This window comes from Haliotis rufescens, unplaced genomic scaffold, assembly GCF_023055435.1.
Source record: "Haliotis rufescens isolate VD_foot unplaced genomic scaffold, xgHalRufe1.0.p SCAF_19, whole genome shotgun sequence".
Classification (NCBI taxonomy): domain Eukaryota; kingdom Metazoa; phylum Mollusca; class Gastropoda; order Lepetellida; family Haliotidae; genus Haliotis; species Haliotis rufescens.
The window spans coordinates 1,956,019-1,981,750 of NW_025963879.1; the positions used below are offsets into that span (position 1 = coordinate 1,956,019).

Here is a 25,732-nt window from a genome sequence, read left to right on the forward strand (position 1 = left end):
AACACAACCAGCCAACAACAGTTCATCCGATAAAACTCCACTCAGTTTACATCTTAAATGAGATGAGCAAAAAAACTAAAATCACATCAAGCTTCATCAAACAGGCTCAGTACTGTGCAGAGTTTCTTGACGACCGAAAGTTCATGTACTATTAACAGTAAGAAAAACAATCTTGTACAGAGAGTCTTTGAATTGAATCAACGACATTACAAGGTAGACAAAGCTTCTATCCCTACCATTGAGTGTCTCGACATGAATGATGCTGCTGCTCCAACTATTTACTTGCTGGTATTTCAAAGTCATTATCCTTGAAGCGTAATCCGAGGTCTCCTCTATGGTAGTACAATAACTGATTGTTGAGGTAGGGAAATGTCAGCTGCCAACCATTTTTATAGTCATGTACAAAAGTTCACAGAAACAAATCTATGTGTATCCTAGTTGATCAATAGACACTATCACATTGGTGATGACTTTGACTTCATTTCTAAAGAACATTAAATTCAACAATGATTTTATTTAAGTTTGGTGCCATAACCTTGATGCAATACTGAAAAACAACATCCACTCATTTATTCATATAAAACTAGCCAAGGCTCGACTTAAGGAACTTGAAATAACTTGTACCAGATGTATCTTGACATGACAAGCTAGTTGCACCAGACATAACCAGTTGCACCCTGGTCCCATAAATTTATCAAACTTGAAACACAGATGCATAAACTAGCCAAATAAGTAAAATCTCAAATCTCTGATGACTGTGTCATGTGTCATGAATTACACATGACAGATTAGTGATATATAGAATCTCACCCGAGTGTCTCTCGGCAAATCTCAGATTTTTTCCACTTTTATCAACGAGTGTTGATGTATTTGATATCAAAAGACATGAGGGTGAGATTTTATTTATCATCCAACATCATTCTTCCACATTTTTCAGTTTGTACACAGTAATAAGCAGTGTCTTAAGTGTAAAAAGTACTGCTAACAGCTTCAGTAGCAGAGCCATTAGTGATGTCATTTGATTGTGACGTCAAGGTAACCATTGATGTCACAATGGTCTGCAAAGTATGGTAAATAAAGCTTGTAGGTATCAATGTTGTGTCGACACATAAAGTCGAATAATATTTTACATGCCCTTGGAGCACATAGATATAAATATAAGGTTGCAATTTCAATAGTAGGTGCCCTGCTAGCAATGACCCATGATGACTCCAACACTAAAACACAACCAGGATCCCAATAACAGAGCTATTTGGTTACAAACAGGGTTGAACACCTTGGGACCAAACTGCAAAGATGGTTTTTTAATAGTCAGTATTACAACTACACCCTGATGTCCAAATATGTCAGAATGTTGGCAGCGTAGTTTCAGTCGGCAATACGACTCCACATACAGAGGAGCCACTGCTGTTGTGATCACAATGCTGACATACACACAGGCCTATTTACCTCTAACACTCCAACTTCTTGTTCAAAGCTTGTTTGGAATTACTGGTGCACTGCTTGCCACATGGTCACAGTATGGATAGAAACTGACCAGGGCCATGCTTTGAGTGACAGTTCTGTCAGCAGACCCAATAGAAATGAAGATTTCTATTTGTACACACAAGTAGTATCAACCTGGTGAGGACACACTAAAGTCCGTACCCCCTGGACCCCTCCTCTGGATCCACCTAGGCACAGAACACTTTATGCAGAATCTGCAAGTCCTACACCCACCTGTGCTACAAAATCTGAAGACAGCAATCTCAAATTAACTGTTACAGGGAAACAAACACAATCTTCCTTCTCAGTGCCAAGGATTCCAATTTACCTGGACTGGATACTACACGATAAACAGCAATGCTGCTGACAAAGTTAAATAGTTAAAGGTCAGATAAAAAAGTTAATTCCCTCAATTTGTGGGTTTTGAGCAGGGACTCTAGCCCAAAAAATAAACATTACGAGTTTTTACAGTTCAAGCCAATGAGCTCCAATTATCATAGTTTCTCTGACAATGAACATCCCCGCTTACCTAGCGGTTGAAACACAGGATAGATTGGGCCAGTTCATAACACATTCCTGGCATGTTTGTTGTGCAATATGTTGATTACATTTATTCAGTGGCACTGTTTATGTGTTTCTCTTACCGAAACTCTCTTGAGCATCTAAATATTTTCACATTTAAGATTTAGATGGGTGGATGTACATCTCAAACTAAAGGAATTCATCTTTTTAACCATCATCAAACTCTGGATCTTCTGCTTAAGCAAGTTTCAAGGGTATCTTTTCTATGACCTGATGTTCTCTGGAAATCTGGATTTATATGCAGATAGTCAACAGTCAACCATGATACAAAGATGTTCCCAACACTGCAACTGCTTGCACCTCAGCATCATGAGCCTCAGCAGTCAGCAGACAAGCGTCCACCACGACATATTGATCGCTGCAGCCTGCTACATCAAGGTGTCGTTACAATAGCCAGCAACAGCTGGGAGCCAGTGTGGGTCAGGGACATCGTCCCTGCCACAAAAACAATCCACACCAAATGAAATGGAAAACTGCAATTGGCCAACAATTAGCGTTAATGTGTTTTCAGTGGACTACCAGATACTCCTCTGGAGCTGATGGCATCACTCTGTAAAGCAAGCTTCCACCACTGGAACAATGGTCTACAAACCGACTCAAGTCGCACTGATGGAGAAGTATTGATTAGCAATAAATTGGGTCAAAAACATACTCGGAGGAATGCAAGGCATTGTTGAGGCCGAGCGCAGCTGGTGGAGAGGTGACAGGGAGCGAGGGACGAGGGCCCAGGAGCAGGTTGGCTCTTTACGGGAGATATATGGAGCTGTGAGAGCATGGTGGCACACTTCTCTTATCTTCAAGTGCTTCTATTGTGATGCTGAGGCAGACTTATAGTCCCTTTTTCTAGCTGTCTAAAAATACTGTCTTGTGATAGATAAGCTACTATCTGTCAAATAGTTACACATGAACTGACATAAATTGACAAGATTTATATATATGATATACATATAAATGATTACAAGGAAGTCATGATATACCTGTGTTTTGTTTTATATTCTAAGAAAATCACATGAGGGCTGCAAATATTGATTCAATATTTTCTGGGAGAAATATAAGAAAATATTAACCAGATTTATTTTTTAGGTTATTTCTTGAAATATACACCATTATAATTTATTGGTAGATACTTGAAACTATAAACAGCTGCCACATCTAGATTTGCAGTTTCTGTTAAACTCTTTGCCAAGGATGTGTGAGTTGAAGCACATGCACATCTCATTTAAATCATACAATGATTTCTGCTTACTCAGCATGTTCAGTCATAAAAGTGAGTGAGTGAGTGAGTGAGTTTGGTCTACTGCCAGAAACTGTTGTATGATGCGTGTCTTTGACACTTATTTCTGGTGAAACCCACAAGCATGGGCATGGTGCTGAGAAGCCTAGAAACATAATCAGGCAAATCTTTGACAATCATAGCAATAGGACATGCCTAAGGGATGTAACTCTCCACAGCGAAATGCAGCACCTTAGAAGACTGGGCCACCTGTGCCCCTCAAAAACTGATGGTGAAATGAATCATTAGAAAGATAAAGGTGATTACATTTGAGCATATGACACAAGGTGTGAATGTGACTACATTTGGGCATATGACACAAGGTGTGAATGTGATTACATTTGAGCATATGACGCAAGGTGTGAATGTGACTACATTTGAGCATATGACACAAGGTGTGAATGTGATTACATCTGAGCATATGACACAAGGTGTGAATGTGATTACATTTGAGCATATGACACAAGGTGTGAATGTGACCACATTTGAGCATATGACACAAGGTGTGAATTTGACCACATTTGAGCATATGACACAAGGTGTGAATGTGATTATATTTGGGCATATGACACAAGGTGTGAATGTGATTACATTTGAGCATATGACACAAGGTGTGAATGTGATTACATTTGAGCATATGACACAAGGTGTGAATGTGATTACATTTGAGCATATGACACAAGGTGTGAATTTGACCACATTTGAGCATATGACACAAGGTGTGAATGTGATTACATTTGAGCATATGACACAAGGTGTGAATGTGATTACATTTGAGCATATGACACAAGGTGTGAATGTGATTACATTTGAGCATATGACACAAGGTGTGAATGTGATTACATTTGAGCATATGACACAAGGTGTGAATTTGACCACATTTGAGCATATGACACAAGGTGTGAATGTGATTATATTTGGGCATATGACACAAGGTATGAATGTGATTAAATTTGAGCATATGACACAAGGTGTGAATGTGATTACATTTGAGCATATGACACAAGGTGTGAATGTGATTACATTTGAGCATATGACACAAGGTGTGAATGTGATTACATTTGAGCATATGACACAAGGTGTGAATGTGACCACATTTGAGTATATGACACAAGGTGTGAATTTGACCACATTTGAGCATATGACACAAGGTGTGAATGTGATTATATTTGGGCATATGACACAAGGTATGAAAGTGATTACATTTAAGCATATGACCCTGTCTGAATATTACATTATCTAATAAGACACATGGGCTGCATCTTAAACATGATTTGTTTGTTTGTTGTTTAACACCGCACTCAGTAGTATTCCAGCTACATGAAGGCAGTCTAGAAATAATCAAGTCTGGATCAAACAATCCTGTGATTGATATCATGAGCTTTGATCTAAGCAATTGGGATACAATGACATGCATCAACCAAGTCAGCAAGTCCTGACCACCTGATCCTGTTAGTCGCCGCTTACGACAATCATGGTTGCCTTTTACGGCAAGCATGGGTTGCTGAAGACCTATTGTCACCCAGATTTTCATGGATATCTTAAACAACATAAACAGTATCTCACAACACTGGAATTGTGCTGGCTCTATTCAAGGAGACGAGCTTGACATATACACTCCTGACTTTTGTAATCATATGCTGAGAGTGTGTTCCCTTTCACCAGTCCATACCCTATACTCTAATGTGATCTGATTAAGGTTCTTTACAATAAATAAAGACACATCTACATCTATTTTGGGTTTCAATAACTCATACATCATACTGCTAAACTTGGGACCCAAATCTTGATCTAGTTTAGTATTTCTTCATGAGTGAACCACTGTTTGTTCAGCAGGTATAGTAGTATATCTAAGGGACCTTCCAAAAATGCATTATAACCATTTCTTTATCAAAATGGCACTTTCCATCGTCAATGGTAAATGTCAGGTCTGAACCCAGCTCAAGTCATTTTACTGCTTGACAGATCCTTCTACTTGATCTGTCCACATCTGTCACCAAGTGTTTGTAATATCTAATGGCAGGGCAATAAACATAAATCAAGTTTTACTCAGACTCTTATAGGCACAGGTAATCAATGGATGGTCATTACGTTAACCCTTGGGTTGAGCACTTTGGGAATGTTGTAGTAGACTGACAGAAGTGACCATATGGTCCTTTGTGGAGCACACAGGTCACAAGTTGGACGAAGTAAGCAACAGCAGCGTGGACAGGAAGTAGATGGTAACCCTGTTTGGCAGGCCAAGCTTGCCTCCTGAGTTTCAAGGGCATATGGGGCGGTCGGGTAGTGTAGTGGTTAAAGTATTCGTTCGTCATGCCAAAGACCTGGGTTTAATTCCCGACATGGGTACAATGTGTGAAGCCCATTTCTGTTGTGATATTGCTGGAATATTGCTAAAAGCGGCATAAAACCATACTCACTCACTCACTCTGGGGGATAAACTGTTACTGTTGTCCTGTATCAATACCATTAGGCTCAAGAAAGATGATTGATTGTGTCATTCATTACTTTCACGAAAATAGTTTTCAGATTTGATCACATCAAACCAGTAATTATTCAAAAACACCTGTAATATATTGGCCTTGATAATTATACTCTATTTGACATCAATATCACCAATTCAATAAAAAACATTAGAATATTATTTAATGCATCCATACTTAGCACATACTCCACTCCCACACATTTGATCAGCAATATTGATGTTCACAGAACACCTGTGTCCTCCATGGTGCATGTAACATCTCAAAGCCATTGTCCACAATACCAGGTGTGGCAAGAAGCATATATTTCTAAAGACTGATAACATTTGATGCATGCTCCTTGGTAAATCTGAAATAGTTACCAAGAAAGAGGTGCAGTAGTAGATTAATGTCTTTTTGGTTGTACACAGATGCTGAAGATATGCTGTGTAATAATTAAAGTTTATTTACTTACTTAAAGGTTATTACTTATTTACATGCCCCTTGATATACAAACAAACATTATCTCAAACACAAAAAACCTCATTATCTCAAAAATACAGATATCTCAAAACTACCCTTGGCTCCCAACCGCCTCAATATATCTCTATCGTGCCTCGTTATCTCAAATGTCATAGTTACAACATGGTCCTGTTAGGTTCGAGGCATCTTCCTGAGGCAAGTGAGTTAACTGACTATAAAAGTCCAGTTTCCAACCTTGCCGAACTAGGCTGGTATTATGGAGTTACATTTTGGCTGGACTAGCGAGTCTATGCATAGTCCAATCAAAATCAAAATCCGGTTCGTAGAGTGTCATGCAGATTTCGGTCGACTGCAGGATTTGCACAGCATGTGCACCGCTAACTCGTTGTCAACAGATATTTTCTGAATCTTTTCATGTTTTTAATCAAGGTGCTCAAGTGATTTGATGCACTTCACGATGTAAGACTCATTTTATCACAATATAGATCTTGATTATCGATTCAGATCGTCTTGACTGGGCGCCACTGTTTTGTTTGAAACAAATGCAAGTGATACAAGAGGTTGAATCTGATTTGTCTATAGGAAAGGCATAGAAAGGACATAACTTGTAATAGCCACTGGTGGCGCTACGATCGAGCTCAGGAATTCCAGCCTAGTTCGGCAAGGGTGGAAACTGGACTTTCAAAGTCAGTTAACTCTCTTGCCTCGGGAAGATTGGTTCGAGGTAACGGGGTTTGACCCTAGCTTGATTATTGCCAACTGTGGCATTAAACAACATTCACTTTCACTCATCCACTGAACCACTACACATTCCATGCTGTACTTCTATGGAATAGACAAATTACTTCCAATTTTGAACACAAACTCCAAGCAAACACAAGATGCACACAACACATGGGCAAGCCTACACAAACCGGCAGCCGGTGGCATTTGGATTGAAGAACAGACCAGTAGACAATCTTGTTTCTAGGGGCATTGTCTTCATATCATCAGCAATATATTAATGCCATCAACATTCTTCATAGCAAAAATCTCTAATTTCATGATTATCTTCAAGTTGAAAATAACCAAGATTTTGTTTAGCTATTGCCTAAAATATGATATACTGGCACACATTCATAGATGCAAACTTCACATCATTCCTGACTCTATCAAGATCCCTGTACATATTCCAGAATGCTTCATCCAAAGTCCTGCACAGATTCAAAATCAGGATCTATCTATAAACCCTGATTTCATGGCTACACCACAATGTATTGCATAAGGGGGCATTATTGCCAGACTTACGTAACGTGCATTTATGTGAGAATGGTGAAATTGCCGTGGAAATACTGCATGTAAACTTGCAAGGAGTGAACTGAAGCTGAACAGAAACATGCCAGGCAATCTGATCATTATTAAAACATGGCTGTATCATCCACCACAAGCCATGGCTTTCCTAACACAGCTTCACCTGGCTTCCTTCGTACATCACCATACAAGATGCATACTCCATGTTGGCAGCAGATCTGATCAAACATGGGAATTGTGTTATTAAATCACCCATCAGGCCCATCATTCTACGAGTGACATATTAATCTGTTGTACGAGGAAGTAAATCTATTGATAAGGCCATAACAAATAACCTGTAGCAAGGATTTATCTAGACCATTCGGCCCCAAGTCTACAGCAAATGCCCATAATTGTCCCAAATTGGTATTAACCATTTCCACTTGGTGCTAATACAGTATAAGGAATGTTATGGCTTTGTACTGGTAACTAGTATTTCATGGACTACAGGATCAAAATAGAGGAATAGGCTTTACTAGTTAGATTTACATTACTGTATTAAATGTAATATGAAAATACATTGTTAAAATACATTGTAAAAAAAGAAATTCACAATTTGCACAAGGGCACTTAGTTTACAATCCTGTATACATCCCTGTTCATGTTCACACAATGAATGGTTATGACACAGGAAATAAGTAAGAATAACAGCAAAATAACAAGTATAACAACTGTATACTGTAAGATTGTTTTGAAATCTTCACCAAGAAGAATTATCACTCATCCCAGAACATTTTGGTTTGTCCATACACAAAATGCAGCTATGTTAGTAGGCTCGTGGTGTTTTGTCTATCTTTGCATCGCATATTTAATTCGCATTCAGACCCGTAAAGGTCTGGGCTAGAATAGAATCGCAATCGGGATTGGGTGGTAAGGCTCCCTGACTTGGTTGATGCATGTCATCGTATCCCAATTGCGTGGATCGATGCTCATGATATCAATCACTGGTTTTTCGGGTCCAGACTCGATTATTTAGAGACCACCGTCATATTGCTGGAATATTGCCGAGTGTGGTGTTAAACAGCAAATAGACAAACAAACAGTCCCATTTACAGTTAACCGCTCAAATCTGTATTAGAGAGGTTTTAGGTTAGGTAAAACTTCCGCCCGTCTCCCCCCTTAAAAATATATATGATTAAAAGGATTGAGCGGTAATGCATACATATAACTTTTGAAGGGAGGGGGTTGCGGGCGGAAGTCTTACCACAATGTGTACGACAACGTCACGCAAATACTTGTAGCCAACCTCAGAAACATCACATATATGAAACAATCTATGATCTAATCTGTCAGCATCATTTCTTTCCACAATGTAAACTTCTTCATTCCGTCGACACCCTGTCATGGTGAAACGTATCTCAAGGCATAAGCGTTCTGTCTGCTAGACCTGGCGCATCGCCCTACCGGAAGTTGAGTCTGTGTAATACAAGATGGTACACTCCGATTGGATGACAGCCGGCTTACCATGTCAAGTTTGGAACATCGCAATCAGAAGCAAAAAGACATTACTTGATGCATCACAGGCTGTTGTCTTTGAAAACATGTTTCACTCAGCGACATACATGTCAGTATTCACCTCCAAATAGTTTCGTGATTTCAATTTTTTCACACGGACAAAAATATCTTTTAAGATCCAAAGTCCGCGAAGTAATGTTGGCTTTGACGTAGTATATGTTACCGTATCTGTATATTTCCGCAAGTTCTGTAAATGAACTCGACATAACATTGTGTTCAGTTCCCAAGACTGACAGAACCACGGACAAAATGGCCTCTACCTTTCTGCCGCTTTTTAACAGCTAATCGTAGAAATCGCACACGTGGAGGCATGTTCCCGGCCAAGCGAAACATAACAAATGCTTTGCCAAGTTAAACAACGATTGTATTGCAATTACAATTTGCAAACAGAAATGTAAGAGCGATATGTTTCTCCAGCCTTCGGAGAAATAAAATCCAGCAACTCATAACCCACTGAGATTCTCTAGTACGATTTTAAAATACTTTCCCCCTACAGCCTTGCACATGAGTAGCTGATGTGTTTTGTGGGACGGCTGTTTTAAACTACAGCGATAATTTCCGTTCCGGGGTAAGACGGAATTACCTCTAACCTATGTATTTGACATGAATGGGTGATATTTACATTAGCCGACAAACACCATTCATTATAAAGTCGAATTTAGAAAGGAATTTCAGTCCTATAATGTTAAACGGTAGCAAGGTTTAGCCCTTCCTCTCGTGTTTACAACAAATACAACAAAATAAGTCAATACGATCTAGCATGCTTTTGGAATGCTTCCAATGTATTTCGCTATCAGCTTATTTACGTTATCAATACCATAATTAAATCCAACTATCACCGACATGTTTACCGGCATGACACATTTCTCTCAATCGATAGCACATCCTGGCGTATTTAATACACTTTCAAACCTATATAACGGACGTGCGTTAAAAGAACACACATACTAGACGTTGAACTGTTAAAGTGTAATAATATAATCTATACGACTAAACTGACATTTAGTCTCTGAAATGAAAATGTCATATTTGGTGAAATTGTCTTTTAATATAATAGAAAGCAGCCAAGAGAATCTGTTCATTCTTCTGAAACTAAGGAATACCAAGACTAAGGGTATTTTGTTTCAAGGTCTGTGTGAGAGACTAGTATACGACATACATGTATCTGATATTCATTCAGAATTTATATCCGTTTTTTAAATTCAGTTTTTACTTTTTTGTCCATACTGGAACCTATGCAAATTGACGACCGTTAAGTATCTGAATTGATGATGAGATCACCCCGCCCATCCCTTGAGCCTGTTTCATCAACTCTGTTGACGAGCGGTGGTCTAAACACTAGTTCATTTACATCCTGTTAGTCACGATATGGCTGAAATACTGCCGATGTGACTATAAAAGGTAACTCACTCACTCACTTTGATACCCTGCTTAACAATATTGGTTGGTTGTTTAACGCCGCAATCAGCAATATTCTAGCTATATGACGGCGGTCTGTAAATAACCGAGTCTGGACCAGACAATCCAGTGATTAATATCATGAGCATCGATCCACGCAATTGGGATCGAAGACAGCTTTACAATGTTACAACACTACTGAATGAACACCTTTACCATATCGGACAGGTGTCCTTTGGATTGAATGTGAATTGGATACTTGTTTAGATCAATGGAACGCGATCAACTTTATCAATATTTTCGAGGAAAGAGTTTTATTATCAATGTTTTCGAGGAAAGAGTTTTATTATCAATAGTTTAGAGGAAAGAGTTTTACTATCAATAGTTTAGAGGAAAGAGTTTTATTATCAATAGTTAAGAGGAAAGAGTTTTATTATCAATAGTTTAGAGGAAAGAGTTTTATTATCAATAGTCTGGGAAGATTTAATTATCAATAGTTTCGGGAATATCCACTTGTCATCGAAGCGAACGACCACAACCAGCGTAACTATTGTAACCAACACGGGTAACTGACTACATGGCGAAAACTGTATTTTTGCTTATCCTGCACATCCCCCTAAAAACGACAAGATCCTGCGTGAGATCGGCTGAATTAGGGCCATGTCTTGACTGGTAGACCTCCTCTCGGTTTTCGGCCGAGGTAGGGTCTTTCATGGGTGTTGGACCCCCTCAAGCTTTCGCCCACCTAATAACGCTCAGGTAGTGAGAGGTGCCACGCGCCCGGCAAGGCGAGAGACTGATTCATTGCCACACCACGTCTGCGTAACACTGCCAGGAGCTACTAAGGCCATATGGCCTTTCATGAATGAAACCTATCCAGGTTCCGAGAGCAAGCTGGTTTCTTCCTTCACGTACCCCTCTCCCCCCGTCATTTCACCGTATTCCTTGCATCCCAAGGTATTTCAAAGATCGCTGTATCTCTCTTGCTTCTTGTACTCACCCCAAACCGTCCTTTCTGCCAGGAAACGCCACCCCCCTCCCACCGTGGTCTGCAGCCGCCCACACATTGTACTGAGTCATGGACCCCACATCCGGTGGCCAGGTGTTTTGCAACTCAATACAACCCTGTTGTAGTAGAATAATACTACATCTAAATCTCCACTCCACCCCCACCCCCCACCCCCCCACCCCTCCCCAAAACCATATCCAAGCCCCACCTCTGTGAACGTTCTTTACTACCCGCGAAGAGCCTGGTTAGAATAGGTCTTCAACTACCCAGGTTTGTCGTAAGAGGCGACTATGCTTGTCGTAAGAGGAGACTAATGGGATCGGGTGGTCAGGCTTGCTGACTTGGTTGATGCATGCCATCGTATCCCAATTGCGTAGGCCGATGCTCATGATGTCAATCACTGGTTTGTCTGGTCCAGACTCGATTATTTACAGACCGCCGCCATATAGCTGGAACATTGTTAAACAACAAACAAACATCAAGTTCTTTACCAAGAGTTAAACTCTACATTCATGGAAATAAAATAATGTTTGTACAAAACTGTATATAATAAGATAGAACTTCAATCCTGCATCCTACATTTTCATCCCCATATGTACAATAGAAAGTATCTATGCAAACAACGGATGCACTTCACATTTCTCCTTTGCAAACATCACCGTTTCATTCACCAGAACCATGTGTTCAATAACGGCATCCAACATAATGCATAGACTTCAATTAACGATTTAAGCATAATGCATGGTCTTCAATTAACAGTATTAAACCTAATGCATGGGCTTCGATTAACAGTATAAAACCTAATGCATGGGCTTCGATTAACAGTATTAAACAGGATGCATGGACTTCAATTGAAGGCATTAAACATAACACAGGGACTACAATAAAACCTTTTTTTCTGGTGCCTTTGAGAATAAAATATGCATGATCATGTTTTGGTGATGTCACTGCTTGGAGCAGCATAACCAATACCCAACACCCAGCTCAAGCCGAGGCATCCGGCCATATTTACTGACCCCGCTGAGCCTCACTCAAGTTCTATACACTTTTTCTCGCTGAAGATATTTTTTTAGTCAATTTCAAGTCACGAACACGGGCCTTTCAACAACATGCTTGCCTCTTTATATAACCAGCTGAAAAGAACATGCTTGCCTCTTTACACAACTAGTTGTATAAGTACATGGTTGCCTCTCTAAATAATATAATCTGGTCGAAGGTGGAAGACTTCCGATTCTGGAGTCGGCAAAAGCCACCGATGTATTTTCTGGGCACCAGTGTCAGTTTCATCACTTTCTACATCATCTCCTTAAAACCCTTGACGCACTTCTGGTCCTGTTGGCAGACCTTGAAATAGCTTTTTAACCTGTATAGGTTTGGAAAATAATGTCATAGTTGTTTTTTTAATAACTTTCTGCTAGGAAGCATAATTTAACGAAGTAGTTACATCCTGATCTGTATAATTATATTAACCATACTGCGGGTGTATAAGGCGCAACGGTCACCGTGATACTATGAACTGTACTTGCACTATTGCCGCAAGAACTAAGAGTAGAGTTTGTTACAATGGTTTCTAACACAACAGTAAACCAGGCAAGGTTTCAGGTTATTCTTCATCACTATCGTCGTTATCTTCACCAGCATAGTTGGTGGCGTCCCTGTCTGTATCACCGTACACCAATGGCTTTTCTTATCCTATTAAACGGGGTTTGCCCGTACCAGATTAGATGATGGCCGATGCAATTCCCTATTTTGACTTGTACCACTTGTTCCCGTGTGTTTTTTTAGGTGAAAAATTGACTTGCCTTTGCATGTGTTTATGACATGTACCACCGATGGGGCGGGATACGCTCATCTTTTCGCTCACGAAATCATCACTATTTGATAGTGATTCATAAACACTTGCTCATGATATAGTTGGAATCGTACAATCGACTCTGCTTTTAGCAGATATTTCTATTGAATATGGAAAAGTTTAGTCGCTTTATTTACAGTTTTCCACGATTTTGCTAGATTATTGCTGACAGAGGCGTAAAATATTATTCAACCACTCACTCTTTACAGGGGTAGAGTCTACATGCAGGGAGTTATAAAACAGTCTGCGTTGTATTGCATTGGTCAAACCGTCGAATGAGCCCGGCTTACTAATACAGACACTGAACGTCAGTGTATGAAGTGTCAGCTATGCATATAACTTAATCTATTCCATGAGTATTTAATGGTTACTCTCCCCCGCGGGTATTTAGCGTTCAGTAAAGCAATGTCGTTATTTGCGACAATAAATGACATTTAAAAATCACTTCCGCTCGATTTTCAAGCGACCTTGACCTTAAGGATGACCCAAATGGCCACAAATATACCCTACGTGTACCAATACGAAAGTTGGAGAAGCTAACAACAGGTGCACGCGAACCTACAGCCATCCGAGCAGCACGGGATAATATCGAGTACGGCTGACAAGCCCTTTGTATTCTACCCATCCAGACACCATCACCGAACCGAAAGAAGAATATACGTAAAACATGAACCTGCGGTAGTCATGGAAACGGCATACAGCGCCATGGCAACCATATTTGGCAGCAACATTCCGTAGAGATCGTGACTATGGCTGCAAGCGTGTATGAGATGGTGAGGGCAGACAGTGGGTCGGTGCAGTAGGGTAATGCCGGTCTTCATACAAACACGAGTAGAACACCATTCCTGTCCCTAAATGCCACATACGGTCTACAGTTACTGCTATCTCTTGTATGACGGGGTGGTAGGCATTGAAGAATATAATCTCTATCTATCTAATGCGGGATGTAATAACGTTTAGTGCAATGTTTCAACGTCCACCGTCGCTGAATGAACTGCTAATAAAAGTGTCACTCTTGAAGATACACGTTTATACAAGTGCCACATACATATAAGGATCATGGTTTTATGCCGGCCATATGCAACCGATAACATAAATTACAAAATAACATAAAAGTACAGAAAAAGCATTTCTAGGCACACGTATTACCATATAACGTTATTTATGCTATTCACAATATATTGTCAGTTTTTATGCTTAATGTTTGTGCAATAAATAAGCTATCTATATAGGCGTTATATATCAGAGAAACAGAGTAAGCTGTCATGCGTGGGTAATGAATAAATGAGACTTGTGAAAAATATGTGGATGAATGAACAATATCTGTTGTACAAGCGCGTTCACGGCCCAGGCTTCGTTCGTATATTGAAGATACACAATACCAGTTATGTTAACGATGAATCACCAGCTGTTGATGATGACGCAAACTACACGATGCGGAACAATACATCCGTTTCTGTTTTTACTGCTATCGGTTTCACATTAAACCAGAAACCAGAACTATATCACACCCAGAAACCATATAACGGTAAGGTGAGCGGAAATATAGATAATTGCGTATGGCAGCGCAAGTCTAAAATGCAGGTGCGCTCTTGGTAATCATGCTTCGAGAATTTCGGAGATGTGCAGCATTAACTATTCTTTGAATGCTGCCTGAATGTATTAGACAAAAACTCATATCACGAAAATATCGCACGAATGTTCGTGTATAGTTGTAAAAACTTCCTGAGCGTTTAGAACGCGTGTAGTTTTTTTCTACTGTTTACATAACCTTGGTCTTTTACTGCGCATGCCAGGCATTCTTTTGACTGGTTTTCTCACTGAGCTCAAACGAATACTGGACGCAAATGACCAACAAGACATAACGATACAGTTTGACATTAAATGGTGGTGGTTGGCATGTCAAATAATGAGAGTGTATCATCTTGATGTTCAGGATAGATCAAAAGTAAAACTCAGTGGAGGATCCACTTCTCTTACAAAAAATATATGATTTCGCATCTCGGATTCCCACATTTCTAACATAAAATGGGAACTATATCCATCTGTAATACTACTATTACGGTGTAGAAAGGTTATCCCACGTTTAGACATCCACAGAATACGTCCATGCAAATACTGCTTTGATAATAAAAAATTATATACACCAGATGCCAAATTATTCATAAATCAGGAATTTACTTAACCGGCTATACTCCCTGGATAGTACGCAAAGCATGACCATGGTATGTTCACAGTGCATCACAGAACGCAACAGTGCATCACAGAACATAACAGAGCATCACAGAACGCAACAGAGCATCACAGAACTGAACACAGCATCACACAAAACAACAGAAGCCCAGGACTGATATGACAGGTCATTAACACGAATGTTGCATTTACCGTCCTTCTGGAAAGCGTTATTAATATATATGGCGAATATACAAAATAATTGATATGATTTGCATTATCGAATAATACTTGACATATATACGTGCACATATATGTAGATTTCGTTTTGCAATGAACACACGCAGAATGTCAATATAATCCATATCAAGCGATGGTCTTATAATGTACGCGGTCTGCACGACAGGTACCATGGTATATTGAAACCCTAATCCTTATCTACAGGTATATATATAACTAGGATTGTAAATATACATTCAAAACAATATCTTTATCATCAATGAAATCTTTAACCGCCATGGTGTACTGTTTTCTTCTACAGGTATTCGCAAATTAGTTCTCCCGACTGGCAGTCTGCTTATTTTGTATTCAAACCATCTGTTTAGATGCGAGAAAACCTCACCGTTCTCAGCGGCTGTACATAAATGGCGCAACATATTGAAAGGTGTATGTAATAATCACATGCCTTATTGTGTCAGACAAAATAGCAGAGGGGTTAAAACATAGTCTTATCCCGTTGTACCAGAATATATCGAATTACATATCCTATTTCTTGCCATAATGAATTTACATATATAGCTTGTTATCCATTACGTTCATCGACTGAACGCGGCGCTCATTACAAAACTTGGACTAAGTATAAATGAAGTTATAACCGTACCGTTATGACCACGATGCCTGTTAAGAGTCATGCTGTGCTTAAAATATATTTCACTGAACCCTTTAAATGTCATAAATTGCTTGTGCTACATAACGGTAAAATCAGCAGTTGGGCACAGTAACGGTAAATATAGAAATACGAAAGAAATAATGCATTTATTCATAAATATTTATGGAACCAACAAGGCATTTAACTAACTTATGGCGGTGAGTGTGAATTATTTTATACATCTTCACGAATATTGTAATTCTAATAAAAAAAATATGTGAACAATTGTTTTATACGGTAACTTGTCACGATCAATAATGGAGCATTAAAATATAATAACTCCATTAATCTGGAATCTCGCGGTTCCATCAAGATACCCGGAATATCATAATCTGGATAACGAAATATGGACGTTTTGAAGTAGGATTATGATACCAATCTCCCAACAAGATGGTGCCTCACTTGTAGCCTACTGAAGACACTTCTTGTGCGTATGTTATTGAACTGCGACCTCATGGAAGCCAAGCCGTAGCGGACGTAGGAAGAAGCCATTGAAAAATCTTCTTCAGAAGTGATTCCTTGGATTGAACATGAATTAAAGCCCGAAGTCAACAAAAGCAGCCATGAAGTCCAAGCCATGGAAGGTACGCAAGTAAAAGACCACTAACCTATAAGGCTGGCTGATGCTACCGGTAGAGCAGGACATACTCATCCTTTTAGCGAACGCCAAGTGTCATCAATGCTTTTCAGTGATCCATTCATATTATTTTCACCACTGTTATGTCTTTTGCGCCCAATGGAATGATCGGCAGATATACACTGAGACTGATTGTTCTCTGTCGTAGATGCTTTATATTTGACAATGCGTGACCTGGGTGTAACGGATTTGTTTTGAATACTTAACCGGACAAAAGAGAGCGATTTTATTTTTCACTTTTAGCCACATTCCAGTCATATTATAGAGGACTGCCCAGACGAGACTGCACCTTTTGTTAATGGATGACTGGTTTTTTTTGCTCATCAAATATACATGAATGCTTAATGCTTAATGCTTAATGCTATATGCATAACATCGCTCCTTTGAGTATTCTAGTTGCCCCACTTAATGGTTTTTTTTATGAAATTGAAAAAAATGTAGGGAAAAGTAAAGTGCAGTGAAACATCGCTTCCAAGACGACGCCTCCGTGGTAGAGCGTCTGCCCGGAAACCGGAAGGTCGGGGGGTTCGATCCCCGGCCGCGTCATTATCAAAATACGTTAAAATATGGTACTTGTTGTTGCCCTGCCGAGAGTCAGACTATAAAACCGAAATTTGTCCGGACTGGTACAAGCAGCCACACACACGTGCTTGGACTTCGCTATATAAGTGTAATCATCTTGAACGCGACGTTAAACCCTATTTCACCTCATCTCTTGTCTCAAGACACAGAGTGCCCGTTCATCACTCCACCTGAAGCACTAACATTCCATGACCCAACACGGGATATTCAATTCAGTACCCGGATGTGTTTCTTCACAGATGCCACAGCAAATACACGTTAAAAGGAAGCGTACCAGTCTCAAAATGGCTTGTTTTCTGTCGTAAAAGAAGATTTACCTGCAGTTCTACACGAATCCTCAGAGCGATGGGCGATGTGGCATCCACTTAACCTGTTATTGCCATCAATGGTAAATGCCAAACCCGCCAAAATAATACATTTAGTCACTCACGCTGTCTTAGTGAGTGAGTGTTTGTTGCTGTCTTATTAGTGTGTGAGTGTTTGTTGCTGTCTTATTAGTGTGTGAGTGTTTGTTGCTGTCTTATTAGTGAGTGAGTGTTTGTTGCTGTCTTATTAGTGAGTGAGTGTTTGTTGCTGTCTTATTAGTGAGTGAGTGTTTGTTGCTGTCTTATTAGTGTGTGAGTGTTTGTTGCTGTCTTATTAGTGAGTGAGTGTTTGTTGCTGTCTTATTAGTGTGTGAGTGTTTGTTGCTGTCTTATTAGTGAGTGAGTGTTTGTTGCTGTCTTATTAGTGTGTGAGTGTTTGTTGCTGTCTTATTAGTGTGTGAGTGTTTGTTGCTGTCTTATTAGTGAGTGAGTGTTTGTTGCTGTCTTATTAGTGAGTGAGTGTTTGTTGCTGTCTTATTAGTGAGTGAGTGTTTGTTGCTGTCTTATTAGTGTGTGAGTGTTTGTTGCTGTCTTATTAGTGAGTGAGTGTTTGTTGCTGTCTTATTAGTGAGTGAGTGTTTGTTGCTGTCTTATTAGTGAGTGAGTGTTTGTTGCTGTCTTATTAGTGAGTGAGTGTTTGTTGCTGTCTTATTAGTGAGTGAGTGTTTGTTGCTGTCTTATTAGTGAGTGAGTGTTTGTTGCTGTCTTATTAGTGAGTGAGTGTTTGTTGCTGTCTTATTAGTGAGTGAGTGTTTGTTGCTGTCTTATTAGTGTGTGAGTGTTTGTTGCTGTCTTATTAGTGAGTGAGTGTTTGTTGCTGTCTTATTAGTGAGTGAGTGTTTGTTGCTGTCTTATTAGTGAGTGAGTGTTTGTTGCTGTCTTATTAGTGAGTGAGTGTTTGTTGCTGTCTTATTAGTGTGTGAGTGTTTGTTGCTGTCTTATTAGTGAGTGAGTGTTTGTTGCTGTCTTATTAGTGAGTGAGTGTTTGTTGCTGTCTTATTAGTGAGTGAGTGTTTGTTGCTGTCTTATTAGTGAGTGAGTGTTTGTTGCTGTCTTATTAGTGAGTGAGTGTTTGTTGCTGTCTTATTAGTGTGTGAGTGTTTGTTGCTGTCTTATTAGTGAGTGAGTGTTTGTTGCTGTCTTATTAGTGAGTGAGTGTTTGTTGCTGTCTTATTAGTGAGTGAGTGTTTGTTGCTGTCTTATTAGTGTGTGAGTGTTTGTTGCTGTCTTATTAGTGTGTGAGTGTTTGTTGCTGTCTTATTAGTGAGTGAGTGTTTGTTGCTGTCTTATTAGTGTGTGAGTGTTTGTTGCTGTCTTATTAGTGAGTGAGTGTTTGTTGCTGTCTTATTAGTGATTGAGTGTTTGTTGCTGTCTTATTAGTGAGTGAGTGTTTGTTGCTGTCTTATTAGTGTGTGAGTGTTTGTTGCTGTCTTATTAGTGAGTGAGTGTTTGTTGCTGTCTTATTAGTGTGTGATAGTTTGTTGCTGTCTTATTAGTGAGTGAGTGTTTGTTGCTGTCTTATTAGTGAGTGAGTGTTTGTTGCTGTCTTATTAGTGAGTGAGTGTTTGTTGCTGTCTTATTAGTGAGTGAGTGTTTGTTGCTGTCTTATTAGTGAGTGAGTGTTTGTTGCTGTCTTATTAGTGAGTGAGTGTTTGTTGCTGTCTTATTAGTGTGTGAGTGTTTGTTGCTGTCTTATTAGTGAGTGAGTGTTTGTTGCTGTCTTATTAGTGAGTGAGTGTTTGTTGCTGTCTTATTAGTGAGTGAGTGTTTGTTGCTGTCTTATTAGTGTGTGAGTGTTTGTTGCTGTCTTATTAGTGAGTGAGTGTTTGTTGCTGTCTTATTAGTGTGTGAGTGTTTGTTGCTGTCTTATTAGTGAGTGAGTGTTTGTTGCTGTCTTATTAGTGTGTGAGTGTTTGTTGCTGTCTTATTAGTGTGTGAGTGTTTGTTGCTGTCTTATTAGTGAGTGAGTGTTTGTTGCTGTCTTATTAGTGAGTGAGTGTTTGTTGCTGTCTTATTAGTGAGTGAGTGTTTGTTGCTGTCTTATTAGTGTGTGAGTGTTTGTTGCTGTCTTATTAGTGAGTGAGTGTTTGTTGCTGTCTTATTAGTGAGTGAGTGTTTGTTGCTGTCTTATTAGTGAGTGAGTGTTTGTTGCTGTCTTATTAGTGAGTGAGTGTTTGTTGCTGTCTTATTAGTGAGTGAGTGTTTGTTGCTGTCTTATTAGTGAGTGAGTGTTTGTTGCTGTCTTATTAGTGAGTGAGTGTTTGTTGCTGTCTTATTAGTGAGTGAGTGTTTGTTGCTGTCTTATTAGTGTGTGAGTGTTTGTTGCTGTCTTATTAGTGAGTGAGTGTTTGTTGCTGTCTTATTAGTGAGTGAGTGTTTGTTGCTGTCTTATTAGTGAGTGAGTGTTTGTTGCTGTCTTATTAGTGAGTGAGTGTTTGTTGCTGTCTTATTAGTGTGTGAGTGTTTGTTGCTGTCTTATTAGTGAGTGAGTGTTTGTTGCTGTCTTATTAGTGAGTGAGTGTTTGTTGCTGTCTTATTAGTGAGTGAGTGTTTGTTGCTGTCTTATTAGTGAGTGAGTGTTTGTTGCTGTCTTATTAGTGAGTGAGTGTTTGTTGCTGTCTTATTAGTGTGTGAGTGTTTGTTGCTGTCTTATTAGTGAGTGAGTGTTTGTTGCTGTCTTATTAGTGAGTGAGTGTTTGTTGCTGTCTTATTAGTGAGTGAGTGTTTGTTGCTGTCTTATTAGTGAGTGAGTGTTTGTTGCTGTCTTATTAGTGTGTGAGTGTTTGTTGCTGTCTTATTAGTGTGTGAGTGTTTGTTGCTGTCTTATTAGTGTGTGAGTGTTTGTTGCTGTCTTATTAGTGAGTGAGTGTTTGTTGCTGTCTTATTAGTGAGTGAGTGTTTGTTGCTGTCTTATTAGTGATTGAGTGTTTGTTGCTGTCTTATTAGTGAGTGAGTGTTTGTTGCTGTCTTATTAGTGTGTGAGTGTTTGTTGCTGTCTTATTAGTGAGTGAGTGTTTGTTGCTGTCTTATTAGTGTGTGATAGTTTGTTGCTGTCTTATTAGTGAGTGAGTGTTTGTTGCTGTCTTATTAGTGAGTGAGTGTTTGTTGCTGTCTTATTAGTGAGTGAGTGTTTGTTGCTGTCTTATTAGTGAGTGAGTGTTTGTTGCTGTCTTATTAGTGAGTGAGTGTTTGTTGCTGTCTTATTAGTGAGTGAGTGTTTGTTGCTGTCTTATTAGTGAGTGAGTGTTTGTTGCTGTCTTATTAGTGTGTGAGTGTTTGTTGCTGTCTTATTAGTGAGTGAGTGTTTGTTGCTGTCTTATTAGTGTGTGAGTGTTTGTTGCTGTCTTATTAGTGAGTGAGTGTTTGTTGCTGTCTTATTAGTGAGTGAGTGTTTGTTGCTGTCTTATTAGTGTGTGAGTGTTTGTTGCTGTCTTATTAGTGAGTGAGTGTTTGTTGCTGTCTTATTAGTGTGTGAGTGTTTGTTGCTGTCTTATTAGTGAGTGAGTGTTTGTTGCTGTCTTATTAGTGAGTGAGTGTTTGTTGCTGTCTTATTAGTGAGTGAGTGTTTGTTGCTGTCTTATTAGTGAGTGAGTGTTTGTTGCTGTCTTATTAGTGAGTGAGTGTTTGTTGCTGTCTTATTAGTGAGTGAGTGTTTGTTGCTGTCTTATTAGTGAGTGAGTGTTTGTTGCTGTCTTATTAGTGAGTGAGTGTTTGTTGCTGTCTTATTAGTGAGTGAGTGTTTGTTGCTGTCTTATTAGTGAGTGAGTGTTTGTTGCTGTCTTATTAGTGTGTGAGTGTTTGTTGCTGTCTTATTAGTGAGTGAGTGTTTGTTGCTGTCTTATTAGTGAGTGAGTGTTTGTTGCTGTCTTATTAGTGAGTGAGTGTTTGTTGCTGTCTTATTAGTGTGTGAGTGTTTGTTGCTGTCTTATTAGTGAGTGAGTGTTTGTTGCTGTCTTATTAGTGAGTGAGTGTTTGTTGCTGTCTTATTAGTGAGTGAGTGTTTGTTGCTGTCTTATTAGTGAGTGAGTGTTTGTTGCTGTCTTATTAGTGTGTGAGTGTTTGTTGCTTAACGCCGCACTCAGCAATTTTCCCGCTATAAGACTGCCTGTAAATAATCAAGTCTGGACCAGACAATCCAGTGACAATCATGAGCACGGACCTACGCATTTGCGATACGATGACATGCATCAACCATGTTTTATTAATGATCACATGATGATTCACAGATCTATTGCAGTATGCAACCTATACGTTGTCAGAAAGAGCGGTGGAGTAGCCTAGTGGTCAAAGCGTTCGCTCGTCAAACCGAAGACGGAAGTTCGATTCCCGACATGGGTACAATGTGTGAAGCTCATTTCTAGTGTCTCCCGCCGTGATATTGCTGGAATATTGCGAAAAGTTGAGAAACCGTACTTACTCTTGTCAGAAACGTGTGGATCAGGACATCTAACATAATATGAACCTAAATACAGTAAATGGACGCATGTGTTTTTCTATTCTACTGAAAATAAGTTAAGGACAACCCGATTCTTTCATATTGCTATAGTTAATCCGCCATGCCATGTCGTATGAGAGAATTGGGGAATCCTTCGCATGTTTTGAGTATTATATGTATATTTGACCCATAGTACCTAGAGTTAAAGGAGAATGGAAACCTATGTGAACAAAGCAGGGTAACATGGCGATTGGTAGCTCTGTTATAAAGTAGTGAGAAAGGGAGTTTTACGGAGATTGGAACAGTATTCCAGTTATATCAGGCGTGTCAGCTGTTGTTGGAAGAAAGCCCGAAGTGATGCAGGTCTCAGACCTTACCACTTTTGTGAAACCCATGAGCACGGGTATGGCGCTGACAGATCTACAAAAAAAATCAGGGCGAACCGGGATTCCCACCCACCATTATAGGTTTCTGGGTGCCAAACTCTACACAGCGAATTGCGGCGCCTTAGTCGACTGGGCCACCCTTGCCCCCGTTATATAGGACCCAATCTGAATGCGTAACTATGTTTTGTCGAACGGAAACCTGTCATGGCTTAATGTCGCTGAGGACACAGAGAAACACTGGCGATATAAATATGAATGATAATCACTGCGTTGTTTCAAAATTCCTCTTGTATACTTGGCCAACGTCCGTCTGAACAGATCGTGACTACTTGCGACTATCGGCAGCCTTACTGTAATCCTCACCACTCGCATCTTTCCGTAACCTACGGCTTTTCCCGGGAACACAAGAGTTCTTACAATGAAAAAGGAACCACGCTCAAGGTTTGTGATGTATTTAGAAACGGAACAGTTTCAAATAGAACACTTTCAAAACTAAAGCTACCCTTTTACTACTGAGGAACCCGTTACATAAAGCGATCTTAGCGCTAAGACGATCTTATCTCCCCTACTTATACTCTGTATTACGACAATCGTGCAGTTAAGATCGCTTTGTGAAGCGGTGCTCACGCCCCTAAAGGCGCCATCGCTTCATTTCTGTAACATTATCATAGGATCTATGCACATCTTTCAAGATATCTGATGTCGCCTATAGATTACTGAAGTATTCGTCGTTCTTTTTCCGAAACGTGACACTCTTGTTCTGAAATAACGCGTGATTGATGAATGATGTTCCCGTGCAAGTCCTTTCTAAGTATCACTGCATATTGTTCGTCAAGCTGAACCGAGATGTGAGAAGAGTGCGAGAAGTAAACATGGCTTACCTTGTAATGGCAATGTCAGCCTTCTGAAGGGCAATCTGTGCCGCCCTCTGGGAAGATAACACTGCATTATCCACACGCTCTCGCAATTTGGAGGTCCGTATCAAGAATAATTTATTTTTCTTTCCCGAAGATATCAAAACATTGTTTTTATATTTCCCCTCCTCCTTGGTATTATCCTTGAACGTAGTAACACCGTATCCATATTTTTTGTTGTTATACCATTCACCCTCGTATTTCAACCCGTCTGATCGTTCACTAATCCCAAATCCAGATCGCTTGTCATTCTTCCATTCGCCCATGTACATCTCCGTGACGTTCACGTCGGTAATGTCGTCCTGGCTCACAAAACTCAAGTTGCTGTCAGTGTACATGGAAGTATTCGTCATGCCCGACTGCGTGGAGTCAGCGCTCACGTGACTAATGTTGCTGATTGTACTTCTGACAGAACCTGTTTGACGTTTTGGCGAGTCGTTTATGTCCCCCGTGCTTTTCTGCTTTTTTAACTTCAGCCCGGACATAAGCGTTTTCCGTAAACTCGACCGCCCCTGTTTGTCGAAGATGGACTTCCGGCGTTGAGGCGGGGTCTCATCGCTCTTGGCTTTGAGAACAAACCCGCCTCGACTTTCGTCCAACTTCCGATCCCTGTTCTTGACCACTTGTTCATCCTCGTTCTCGCTCCGGAGGGAGGTGAGGGAGGCTCGGAGTGCATTAGGGCGGTAGTGAGAAGCTAATCCATAGGGAACACTCTGACGTACGCCGTACCCGTGACGTGTTCCCCGTAACCACTGGCCTTGATAGGTGCCTTCAACAAAGACAGGTAAACATGAATCTCCAGCACATATACACAGATAACACACAAGAATTGCATCAGCACCTGTGTGCACGTCCTCGAATATCCAGTGAATTATATCTCCATTCTATTGTGATAAATACTTGGCCCTATTCGTCACCAAAGTTTCGGATAGGAAGTGACGTCACTATTTCCATATTCCACTCCGCACCGAGTTTCTATCTCCCAGTGAGTTTAATTTCGATTGGACGGTTATTTTTATCATCGAGTGGGGTTAGTACACAGAACGAAGAGGCCGTGGTTTCGAAAAGGCTCGGGGTATTTATCGTAACAGAATGGAGATATTACACTGTGTGATCGAAGATGTGTGTGCGCACGCACGCACGCACGCACCTGCACATGCACCCACACACACATATATATATATAATGTATAATCCAATGTTATAACAATCAAATCCGGATATATCGAAGTTATATCCTGACGTATTTATATACCAAGTATAACAAGAGACATTCACAACTCCAACGTCAATATCAATTTTAATACAAGAACGTACTTCGTTATAAATGAATATTCGTAATAGCCATCATCATTATGTTCGGAACAGACATATCGAGACAGGGATGAACAGTACCCAAAACACAAGAATGTTGGAAATTTGTTAATGATTTCACATCTCAAGCTTAATGCAAAACTTTCAATAAACAGAACCCATTACATTCATAGCTAATGTACGATAAATGTTTTACCGTTATATATTGATTTAGTTTGAGAAAACCGATAAATATATAATTAATAATGCCCAAAGGTTCCTCTATAAATCAAAAATGATCTGATATTCAAAATCGTGATGGTTGAATATTGTGTACATTATATATAAGTATATAATATGTGTATAGTTTACGTTCATGCATGATATATTTGTTGTGTGCAGGTGTAGGGTAGTCTGAGTGTAGTATTTAAATATGTCGCTTGCAGTTCACGAATGTAATATTTGGCACAACATAGCAAATTGAGTAAACCTTCAAAAATTACCTTTATGAAATCGCTACTCTTGCATAGCAATCGTAAAAATAGAGCGTTACATCTGAATTGATAAGTGAACGTATATTTTTCAAACTGCCAACGCGTGATATTTTAATTGCTTATCTCAAAGATCAGGCTT

General features: G+C 39.7%; 1 protein-coding gene across 3 annotated transcripts in view; it reads right to left on the reverse strand.

The window, feature by feature from the left end:
- LOC124113028 (junctophilin-1-like) overlaps window positions 1–25,732 on the reverse strand; it is a 107,668-nt gene that overhangs the window by 30,312 nt on the left and 51,624 nt on the right. For 2 of the 3 annotated variants that reach the window (XM_046473269.2, XM_048398788.1), the window contains one exon: window positions 23,775–24,579. In XM_046473269.2, coding sequence (XP_046329225.1) covers window positions 23,775–24,579 — 805 coding nt within the window. The remainder of the gene's footprint in view (window positions 1–23,774; window positions 24,580–25,732) is intronic. The other variant, XM_046473270.2, reaches the window with a different exon arrangement.